Source organism: Lethenteron reissneri, chromosome 37 (genome assembly GCF_015708825.2).
Source record: "Lethenteron reissneri isolate LAM-NWPU_2019-01 chromosome 37, ASM1570882v1, whole genome shotgun sequence".
Classification (NCBI taxonomy): Eukaryota; Metazoa; Chordata; class Hyperoartia; order Petromyzontiformes; family Petromyzontidae; genus Lethenteron; species Lethenteron reissneri.
Window position 1 is genome coordinate 4,586,067 of NC_083815.1, and position 12,252 is coordinate 4,598,318.

At 46.2% G+C, this 12,252-nt stretch overlaps 1 protein-coding gene across 2 annotated transcripts in view; it reads left to right on the forward strand.

The window, feature by feature from the left end:
- The window catches only part of LOC133351340 (protein kinase C-binding protein NELL1-like), a 116,458-nt gene extending 106,678 nt beyond the window's left edge, over positions 1-9,780 (forward strand). Inside the window, exons 17-20 of one of the 2 annotated variants that reach the window (XM_061566459.1) lie at positions 900-1,093; positions 1,691-1,867; positions 4,883-5,119; positions 8,544-9,780. In XM_061566459.1, coding sequence (XP_061422443.1) covers positions 900-1,093; positions 1,691-1,867; positions 4,883-5,119; positions 8,544-8,594 — 659 coding nt within the window. In that variant the 3' untranslated portion in view covers positions 8,595-9,780. Of the gene's footprint in view, positions 1-899; positions 1,094-1,690; positions 1,868-4,879; positions 5,120-8,543 lie in introns of both variants that reach the window. The other variant, XM_061566458.1, reaches the window with a different exon arrangement.
- Positions 9,781-12,252: the final 2,472 nt, after the last annotated feature.

A 12,252-nucleotide genomic window follows, 5' to 3' on the forward strand; every position in this document is an offset into this window, starting at 1 on the left:
CTAAATTATCTAACCAAACTTCACGCATCGTATAAGAATGGGGTTTTTACCCTTTCTGGCAAATAAGCAGGTGTTAAGATGTTCAAACACCAAACAGGGTTTGGCCACGAAAATGACCGGAGCAAATTTGTGTCATCAAGATGCCAAATCTGTGTCTTGTGGTGGAAGGTCTGATGAACAGAAATGTGGTTACCCGTTGTTTTAAGTAAGAGCCCGGTTCGAAATTGGAATAGTATCGGGTACATTGCATTTAATGCATCGAGGATGTACTACGTGGCAGGCACATTATAAATAATAATATAATTGTATAAAATATGATTGTGATCATGATTTGGTCATATGCGCGAAATTCATGCTGCACCAACTCGGAATAAAAACTACTGCTAAAAAAACACAATCACATTTAGAGGAAACTGACGCAAAGCCTCATCATTGCATTTTGTTACAAGTCCTCTCCGGACATACTGACAGGTGTCTGTGTATCACGCCCCCCCCTCACTCTCTCCCCCCTGCCTCCCCCCTCCCTCTCTTCCTCCCCCCCTCCCTCCCTCCCCCCTCCCTCTCTCCCTCCCCCCCTCCCTCCCTCCCTCCCTCTCTCCCTCCCCCCCCTCCCTCCCTCCCCCCTCCCTCTCTCCCTCCCCCCCTCCCTCCCTCCCCCCTGCCTCCCCCCTCCCTCTCTCCCTCCCCCCCTCCCTCCCTCCCCCCTGCCTCCCCCCTCCCTCCCTTTCCCCCCTCCCTCCCTTCCTCCCTCCCTCCCCCCCTCTCCCCCCCCCTCTCCCCCCCCTCTCCCCCACCTCTCTCCCTCCCTCCCTCCCCCTCCCTCCTATCTCCCTCCTTCCCCCCTCCCTCTCTCCCCCTCCCCCTTCCCTCCCCCTCCCTCCCCTTCCCTCCCTCACCAGACATTGACGAGTGCGTGACCGGGCGGCACAGCTGCCAGAACCAGACGGTGTGCGTGAACTTGGAGGGCAGCTACGACTGCCGCTGCCCCAGCGGGCAGCACTGCAGCGGGGAGTGTCTGCACGACGGGCAGACCAAGCGCAACGGCCACGTGTGGACCCTGCTGGGCGACCGCTGCTCCGTGTGCACCTGCGTGGTGGGTCTCACCTGGGCTTGCTAACTTGTCATGATTATTTACCTGTTATTACTTACCTGGGATGCTTCTCACCTGGGCTTACTTACCTGTGTTTATTTATCTGTTTGGTGAGTCTCACCGGGGATGGAGCTCACCTCTGTTTACCTACATGTGCTTACTTACCTGGGTCTAACCTGTGCTGGGTATTACCGGGGGTAACTCACCTGCATTGTAGATTTGACCTAGACTGGCTGTCACCTGCGCTGTGAGTAGTTACCAGCATTTAAACTTGTTACATTTGCCTTTCCATTGTGTCACTCTCACCTGTTGAACGTTTACTCGGCAGCAGTGCAAAGTATCACACGCGGTAAATAGTTGCCCTTAATAAATTGGGAGACCATCCATAGATCAACATGAACATTCAACGTTTTAATTTCCTTGAGCCTTCGGGATGGGCACGTTTGTCCAAGGCGCCAAAGCGTCTGGCCCGCAGCTCCACGAGACGGCCAACGCAGACGCGATGAGACGGATGGGATGGCGTGAACACGGACGGGGACGAGACGACATCGATTCTGGGATCTCACGCCCGCTCGTCCGTCGCCCGTGTGTCCCGCGCAGAACGGTCAGGTGTTTTGCCGGCGGACCATGTGCGAGTGCGACAACCCCAACGTGGACCTCTTCTGCTGCCCCGAGTGTGACAACCGCATCACCAGCCACTGCCAGAGCCATAACGGGCAGGTGACGTACCGCAGCGGGGACACGTGGGTCCACGACTGCCAGTCCTGCCGCTGTCTGGTAAGAGCCACCTTGCACCTTGTGCCTTAGAGTGTCCGCAGGGCAGTGGCGGCCGGTGGGGACATACTGTATTTTGGTTGGCCATGGAGACGAAAATGGTGGGGGGCGGTGGGCGGAGGAGGGGGAGGAGTGGGTGGGACGGAGAGGTGTATACTTAACCCATTCCGATGACGTACGTGTGCGTCATCAAATTTTCTTCCGATTCCATTCCGATGACGTACGTTTACAGCATCGTACACGTATGTCGTCGGAACAGAATCGGAAGGAGGCCATGCGGGAGGGGGTGTTGCACGTTTTATCACCAGTTCTCATAGAGTGCGGTCGTGTCGCTACAGTTCTCTGCGGTGAGGACAATATCTTTAAAAACAACGGCGCTATGCCTCTAAATAAAATTAACGCTACCCGCTTGCACGTTCCGAGATTCAGTGGTGACGGGGAAACACCTTGCAACTTGCAGATGCCTCGGAACGGGAAACGATTAATTGGATTAACCAAGAGCAGCATCTCCCCCGACTGAACTGACCAAACTAAGGCCCACCTGCAGGCCAGTGCTACGTCAGCCCATATAGGGATAGGCTGCCATCAGGGGGTCCCCTAGGTTTAAATAAAAACTACGCCTGGGCGTGGAAAATGTTCGTGATAATGTGTCGACATCAGTTGCTTTACTGGGGCATTAAAGCATCCAATCCATTTCGATTTAAAGCTTTCGTGACTGCAGGGATTCATCTTCTTGGTTCTTTCGGTAAAGTCACGTAGAATGGAAATAATAAAATAATAAAAATTAAACATAATAAAAAAATTAAAATTCTCACGACGTTTCGGCCACAATGCAAGCAACCGTCCTCAGGTGTCTTCTCGACAGACCTGTTCGCCACCTGAGGACGGCTGCTTGCGTTGTGGCCGAAACGTCGTGAGAATTATTATTTTTTATTATGTTTTATGTTTATTATTTATTATTTCCATTCTACGTGACTTTACCGAAACAGCCAATACATGTACATCATTATCCTCAAATGGGCAGGTAGGTGTTTATAGTATGAGACCTCCTTTACCAGTGGCAAAATATAGTAATAGGTTTTTACCCTTTCAACTGGTACACAAACTGACACCTTTATACAAGGCATCATGTTTGCAATAACCACAACACAAGCAGTCAAAATGCAAACAAAAAGAAACAACTCTGATGATGATAATGATATGCACTGTCCTTGAAGTTGATTGGTCCACACATTGGTTACCAGATGACGCCAAAAGGCGTCATCTGGAGACTAGGCTCTAAGAAAAGCTGTCTCGGGTGTGGACCAATCAACTTCAAGGACAGTGCATATCATTATCATCATCAGAGTTGTTTCTTTTTGTTTGCATTTTGACTGCTTGTGTTGTGGTTATTGCAAACATGATGCCTTGTATAAAGGTGTCAGTTTTTGTACCAATTGAAAGGGTAAAAACCTATTACTACAGGTAGGTTGTTCAGTGTTTTTTGTTTCTCCGTCTTATTACACTTGGCGGGGGCCTGGCCCCACCAGTCACCAATGACGAGCAGCCACCGCTGCAGGGCGACGGCAGCCCGAGGCAGACTTTGCTCGGCGAAGTTTTTAATGACTCTTTTGCGAGCGTCATTCGTTCCGTGGATTTGTTGGCGATCGATTTCGCCTTTCGAAAGAACGCGGCTTGGGATGTACACAAGTGACCTTTTATTTCTATGAGAATATGTGATCGTATAACTGTACGGTGTGTACTTCATGTAAGTTCAGGAGGTTTATTACGATGTCGGAGCACTGAGGGAGCTCCATTAATATCCTAAGTTAAGATCTGCCTTTCAGAGTTCCATGATTAAATCGGCTTGTCAAGAGTCGTGAGTTAATGGTCTTGGCCCAGTGAGCAATGACTGTACGTAAAAAAAATCCATCACGTTGAAGTTGGTTTTATATATGGGAATTAAACATATCCAACTGGACGTCTGGGAAAAAATAACTTCATAGCTCATTGGATTCCTCCAGTCTAAATAAAGATTTTGATCCTGATGTCGTTTTTAACCGTCGTGCGATGAACATTACTCTGTGTTGCGGTGCGAGTGGGAGAGTGCTGCCCTTACTTTGTGGTCCCGTCTGTCACTTGAAGGGATCTCAGATGCAGCTCCCTGATGTCCACTTATCTGTGCTAATTCTCCAAGGCAGTGGGTCCCACTGATCGGAGTCGGATCTGGATGGATGCTTCGTCCCATAAGACATCGAATTTTGTTCTGCGTTTAACTTGGCGAAGTTTCGCCTTTGTCTTATGATATTCCAGCACACGTGAGATACTATTAAACTGAACTATGAAAAGCATTTTTTTTACCAGGTAAGGCCCACTGAGCTATATATAGCTTTGTTTTCAGAAGCGACCTGGTCACAAATGATAGCTCAACAAAATGGCTTATCCTGTGGAAATGTATAGCAGCCAAATACTCTAAAGTCATGTTTCTAAATGTAGAGGGAAAAACCGGAGGACGCGACCACGAGGAGAACATGCAAACTCCAAATATACAGTAGCAGGCGTCAGGGTTGTGATCGAACCCACGACCTCCTGTATACCAGGCAAGGTAGTTAACATATCGCCACCGTGGCAATGTTAACTACCTCGTAGTTAGCATTGCTTACCCCGAGCTCTCATACTCTGATGGTGCATTGTCTTTGAGTTGTGCGCCTTTTGGCGTCATCTGGTCCAACCCATGTGAGACTAGGCTCTAAGGAAAGCTGTCTCGGGTGTGGACCAATCAACTTCAAGGACAGTGCATACATTATCAGAGTTATGTTTTTGTTTGCATTATGACTGCAGGTATTGTGGTTTATGAAAACATGACTCGTAAAAAATGTGTCAGTTTTGTTGTCAGATAAAAGGGTTAAAAAACAATTATCATACCTCGTAAACCTTTATTTATCGGGGTGGGGGCGAAAAACCAAGAAGACAAATTTGACGGTGACGGCACGGTTGTCCCCGCGCGCGCGTTCCATTTGACCCGTCGTCCGGCAGCAGGGTGAGGTGGACTGCTGGCCCGTGCCATGCCCCAAGCTGCACTGCCGCCACACGGTGCTGCTCGAGGGCAACTGCTGCGCTCGCTGCGTGAGCAGCCCCTGCGAGACGGACGGCGACTCGGGCGCAGCCGTCGTGCCGGACCTCACCAAGAGTTGCCGGGACGAGCGGGGGGCCCAGCGGCTGGGCGGGTCCTCTTGGCGGCCGGATGGGGGGCCGTGTATCCTCTGCCACTGCCAGGTAGGGAAACGCGGGGGGCGGGGGGGGGGTGGGAGAGGAGGTGGTGGTTCATCTTCTTGGTACTTTCGGTAAAGTCACGTAGAATGGAAATAATAAAATAATAAAAATAAAGCATAATAAAATAATTATTTTCTTGGTTCTTTCGGTAAAGTCACGTAGAATGGAAATAATAAAATAATAAAAATAAACATTATAAAATAATTATTGTTATTATTTTATTATTTCCATTCTACGTGACTTTACCGAAAGAACCAGGAAGATGAATCCCTGCAGTCACGAAAGCTTTAAATCGAGGTGGTGGTTGCTTGTCGGCAGAATTCAGGCTCTTCAGACTATCGCTGTGTTTTTGGGTTCCCAGGTGGATCCTAGGCAAGAGCACTGAGCTGGTGCTACTGGTATCCTGGGTTTGAATTCTGGCTTCAGTCGTCCGTTATTAAACTGGGTTCTCAAGTGTCGTGAGTTGATGGTCTCAGCCCAGTCACCAAAGAAATCACATTTTACGTGGTTTTTGCACTGAGTTTGCAAAAATGTTGCTCTCAGAATAAAAAAAGCAAAGTTGGGTTGACTCGCACGACAAACATTACTTTCTGTCTCGGGGTGGGTGACAAAGTGCTGCCTTATACTATTACACCAGAGGTCACGTGAAGGGATCTCAGAAGTAGTTCTGTGATGTCCCCTTCGCTGGGCCATTATTTATTGCAGAGAAATTTGCATCGCCGTACGAGAGATACAAAGATATGCTTCGTCTCTTGAAATAATACTCCAATTACCAAGTGGACGTTTTTCCAAGTTTGTTTTGTTGAACCAGGCAACAACTCAATGTACCGGGATAGTCTCGTAGTTGCAAGCGTGACCTGATAGTACAATCGGGTGAATATATATTTCAATGTATCACTGTTAATTACATTCATACCACATTCACATGACGACTGTGAAGAAGGCTGGTTTACTTTCGAAACCAGGCAAGGTAGTCTAGGCCCAGATTCCTATCCCTCCTGGCAAAACTGGCACAATCTGGGTCTCATGACTCACTTAACAGGGGCCAGTTTCCTCCATAAGACATTTACTGTTGACGTCCCACGAAGTGGTACCAATTTTATCCATCCTGGAGTGGAGATGATAGGCTAAATCAACCTCCCAATCTGGATGTAAACTCGCGTAACTCGAGTTGTCGTGCAGGCACTCTGCCAGATGATGTAAACGTGTTTGCTCATTAATTCGCTCAGCCGTCTAATGCCCCAAAGTTAGTTTTCAGAGATAGCTACACATCAATATTTATTGTTATTTTCCATGTAAACTCTCGGGTCACCCTGTATACGTTGCCAGAAAAAAAAAACCCAATACACATAAAACAAACTTTTAATGAGTTATATAAAACAAGTCTTGCTCCACTGAAGAATTCTGACCTTGGCCCTGCGGGGAAGTGCATTGAGAAAGAACAATAATGACCCCACGAGCCTTGAATACAATTTTGCAATTGTAGGAAAAATCCATACTCTGGGACGATGTGCATTACTTCACTGAAGGGCACGGGCAACACACATTTTACCTGCCATAAGTTTTATTTCACGTGCCGACTCATTAGAGAGCACTTAGAGCTTGGAAGTCTGAACATTTGTTATCGTGCACTCTTTACTTATGTATGATGGACTTCTTTCGCACCATACGTTGCCAACCATGCTAATCGGCGGTGTGTGGGAAGGACAACAAACTCAATACAAAAATAAGTTCTGAAGAAATAAGTTTTCAAACTAGATTGAAAAGTGCATAGCTTCGGTGGCTTCCTAATATCAGAAGGAAGAGCGTTCCAGACGGCCACTTTTGTGGGTCCAGTCCATCGCGAATGCGCCGCGGTGATCACGCAGAGTCGGCTCTTTTGAATAACACTGCCGTTTTAAGTCTGTCGCAAAACTGGCTCGGACTCGAGGATGGTGCCTGAACATTAGACACCGGTAGCTCGTTTCAGGTGTTCGGGCCGGAGAGCCCAGTGAGGCTGTGCTGGGCGTGTGGCCGCACAAGGTTTACGAGCGGGCACAGCGGCAGATCACCGTGGGTTGTCGATTGGAGACGGCGTGGATTGGGGTCTGTTGAAGCCGGCTGCTCCTGCTCTGGGTTCTCTTGAGAGAGTCTTGGTACTGAAATAGGCTTATGTATTAACAGACCATGTATATATTTTAAAGTCTATCAGCCTATTTGCTTTTTCAGATCAATTGCCTGAACAGTTGTGAACAAGCCCAGCTTTGCTGATGAGGCCTGAAAAGTGAAAACTGGTCCCGAATGATCTCGTTGAAACGAATGCTGTTGGGTAGCATTAGTCCAGAAGTCCCTTAGCCTGACAGACCAAAACACATCTTATATTTACGTGGGGAGATAAATGATGTTCGCTTTACTTTATTCACCCATCATGCCCCACAGCAACACATCGTATACGTGCATGTACAGCCCTCACGTGAGTCCACTATGGAACAGGGGCCTCCATACGCCTAAGTGGATGATGAAGGTTATTTTACCATATTTCACCACGCTGGTCAGTTTGGGCTAGTCAAGGCGGGCAGCATCAATGTAAGTTGAAGGTGGGCAGCAGAGATGTTAAATTTGTATAAGTCCAGTACAACAACGGAGTTTTTTTTCCCCCTCCACTGCCTATTTGCGCATAGTGCTCACCATGCAAACACCATCCAGGCTCAACTCTGACTTGGCTTGTAAGATCTGATGAGATCGGGCACATTCCTGATGATTGTCTGATACATGTATAAAGGTGGCTATTGTTATGGCCGATGGATGAGACTGATCACACGGCATGGCAGCCAGAGGAGAGAATCAGGCCAAGCGCCGCAGAGATGCAGCGATGAGGTCAGGTCACGTGCAGGAGTGAGATGAATGCACTGTGATGGATGCTGCTGACAATGTGGGGAGGAACTTGATCCATCGGTGGATGTATGATGGCTGATTAGGATGATGACGATGGTGGTAGTTATGATCGTATAATTGGGTACAAACATATTAGGGGCCGTGTGTAAATGACGTCACGCGATTTTGGACGATTTTTGACCCCCCCCCCCCCCTAGTCACACGGCGTGACAAAAAGTCAGACCCCCCCACAAATATGACGTCACAAAGCTCTGCCCCCCCCCCCAAATCATGTTTCCATTTTGAAAATAAAAGAAGCTTCACATCGCTTTAAACTATTTTCAATGTACTGTGTATTTAATGTGGCGCTGCACTCTTATGTTGTAGGAGAAAACATTCATTAAGTAGAACGTGTTGTCTAAAAGTTGCGCATTTTGATGTGACGTCACATTTCTTATACTCCCCCCCCCCCCTCGTCACACATCGTCACAAATGTCTGACCCCCCCCCTTCCCCCTAGGTGCGTGACGTCATTCATGGACGGCCCCCTAATTATATATTTTTTCTTTTCACAGGATGGGAACATCTGCTGTTCAGCCGACCCTCTGTGTCCTTTCAACAACTAGGGAGTTAATTATCACTAAGAAGACAATTAATATGTACACATCGGTAGTATGGCTGTGCCGTTCTATTTTCGGTAAGTTGAAAGCCATTGCAAACAAACGTTTAATTTTAAAATAATGTAATAACAGTCGGGGCAAAAAATAAGAGCTCTATTATCGAAGCATCATTAGGATGTAGAACCGTTTGTTTATTTAAAATGTTTTTTTTGGTGTTTTATTTTCTTTAACAGAAAATAGCATCCGAAATACAAAAAACTTACACATGTCCAGAATAACTTATTGTGGATTTAAAGTCACTCTCTGTAAAGTTACTTGAATATGATGTAAATGCATTTTTTTTCCATCTGTGATTTTTTTTTTGCATATGCTATGCTGCGTTAAAAAAGTTTGCCTACTTTATAATTTATTATCGTTTTTATTATACCCTCGGATGATTATGTGTGCCAAAATTATGAGATGTAAATATTAATATTGATGAAAGTTGATCGCATTGAAATGTTTCCAGCTGTTTGTTGTACTTTCGCAATTATTTTCAGGATCAATAGACACGCTGAGAAAATCTTAAGAACATAAATCGAAATGAGGAAGTCAAAAGTCTCAAGCTTTTGAAATGAGTGGTCACACTTTCCTCCAAGTTACTTGATTGCATTACATTTGAACCTAAATATGACAGTAAATAAAAAAAAAGTTCGGCTAGCCACTCGTGATTAAACCAATTTCTCAAGTGCGCACGGTGCATGATCTCAGCCTGGTCACCGGTGACTTTGCAACAACAACAACAACAAAAATCTATCATACAATGACAACTCTGCAATGTGACCAACTATCATACCAGAGTATGTATGCGCGAAAGTACACCACGTGCAGAGTAAAGGATAAAAAAGGCCCATTCGAAAAAAAAAATCTCTTCCACGGCCACACGCTGTCTCAAAGCTTGTGCATCACTCTGTGCGATTTCCCCAGCAGATTCTTTGTCTCGTAACGTGGAGATGCCATTCTATTGGTCCTGCCAGTTTCTCTCTTCTGAGTTCTTGCTTTCACATCGTGTCAAATGTCCATGAACCACATCGCCTGCTCACCCGGCTCTTGGCCCGGTTTCTATCAATGCTCGGTGGTCTTGCGTGAGCTCACGTTGACATTTTTGAAATACGGTACTGTGCTTCATTTGTGCTGATTGCTTAATAAAGAGCCACAATTCTAGACAAGGTGTGATGTTACATGTTTATTTTACTGTTGAAAAATATTCACAGGTGATGATGATGATGATGAAGATAATAATGCCATTTTTTTCCAGAAATACTTAAATGAATGTCAAGATTGTTTTTCGGTGGGGCCCTGCATTGGAATATTTGGCCAGTACCATGTAATGAGTATTTGTCATGCGAGAGTAAACTATAGTACCCGGAGAAAATCCGCACATATTAGGGGCGACACTTGCATTTCCTGGCCACCTGCAACACCTGGCAAGCCCTGGTCACCTACCCATGCTCATTGCTGCTTAGCTTGTGAGGTCAAACATCACACGTGTGGATAGTTGTCCATTAATGTAATAGTTCTGCATGAAAAATGGGAGAACATATTTTCAATTCGAATTAAAAAAAGAATTACATTGTGTACGTAAAAATGTAATTGTAAAGATGTCCATAATACATTTTTTTGGGTTAGATTGCGTGAATGTAAATGCGTCATTAAACACGCCATCACCCGACACAGCCAATTAGTAAGGTTTGGCACATAAACAGAACATGCCAATTCGTTACTAATACAGCACACACCGGTGTGTTAAAGATGCGCCAGATGTTACCGCGTGTTGTTCCGCACGATGTCCGACGTTTCGCTCCACGTGCTTGGCACCTTCTTCGGCTTCCTCGAGAAACGCGGAGCCAGACGTTGGACAACGTGCCGGGCAGCAACGCGCGGTACCACGCAGGAACACATTGGAGCGCCGTGCAGTGTTTCGGTGTGAGCATGCAAGGGTGTTATTTTGCACTCGCAAACTTCCCCTGCGCATAATCATACGCGCACACGTTCAAGTAACTGGAATTCTACCCATTTTAAACTGATTGGATCGCTTTTATCAATTGGTATGCTTATTCGTATGGATCTTGACAACTGTGAAAGCCCCAAACAGAAAGACATCAAGTAAATTCTAGATTTGAAGCTTTCGTGATTGCAAGGATTCATACTCTTAGTTTTTTCGGTAAAGTCACGTAGGTAAAACAATGAAATGATGACGGAGACTTGTGTTGCCTCCGAAACGTCGTGATTTATTATTATTTTATTTTTATTAATTTTTATTTCATTTTTTACCTACGTGACTTTACCGAAAAAACTAAGAGTATATTCATCAAGTAAAGACTGTCCGCTTTGACTGATAAAAGCCATTCCATCCACACTGCAAAGATGGTATGTTGTGGAAACGATGCACTCAGCTTTGCGTTGTCCCCATGTATCCGCACTGATAATGACTCACGGACCCCCCTCCCCCCAAAGACAAAGATCTCCCGTATAGTCTTAACAGACTGTTGGGGCAAGTGCTGTTAGCGAGCACCTATGAAGGCTGGCACAGCACACGAGGTGGTGGGTGGCCAGCACCACGCCCGGCCGCCTTTGTCTCCCCAGCGGCGATGTTTACACACCGCACCAGGTACTCATTTGAGGTTGAGTCAACCTAGAGGAAGTCGCGGACCCGTTCAGATAATCGTCACTGATGTTGGCCGTGAGCGGCAATCGAACTCGGGTCGCCGGGTTTGCAGCGCAGCTCGCGACCATCACACTCAAGAATGGCAGATTGTTCTTGCCATGCTGCCTTTGGTTGACAGGAGCCGCAGTAACGCGCACCCTCCCCCCACGTCTCCTCTCTCCCTTACGCGTGTGCCACCTTGGCTCATGGCCAGGATTCTTAAAGTGTTTCAGTTTTGGAAGTGTTCCAAGGCATTGGAAGTCACAATGACGAAGTACACGTGAAAACAAAGCGCGCAAAAAAATGATTAATGTGAGAATGTGCGAGCAAATTTCCCTTCCCCCCGTGTTGTACTGACAGTGCACTAGTCCACTCTCTCTCTGGCATGTGTGTTGTCTTTGTGAACTAAATTTAAATCGGAGTTGAATAAAACGAGAACATTCTGCACAGTCACTTTTTAATTTGCAAACTGATGTTTTCACAAGTACAGCACGAAGCAGCAATTCACACTTCCCAGGATTTGTTTGGCACTGGTTGTATAATTCAGTAGCTTCTGTTTATTTATCAGTCATTGCTTTTGATAAACTATTGAACCGACCCATTCAATCGGCCACCAATTCAATGCAAGACTTTTTTTTTATTCGGAGAAAATATATACAAAAAAAATAGATCACATTTCACAGATACATACCTCGGCTGTTCAACATGGGCCTGAAGCTCTATTAACGAGAAAAAAATACTTTAACATCACAGAGACACTCGCATAATCACACTGTTGCGTCAGGCCAATGCTTTTCAATATAACGCCACTGCAATAATGTCACCCCCGACTGTGATTTTAAATATCGTCTCGCTAACAAAGCCTCAAACACGTGCTACGTCCGTTGGCAACGGTGCATGAGAACACTACCACGAGCATCATCGCCACTGTCTACGAACCAAAACATGCACTTCAAGTTCACATTGTGGGCAATCGCT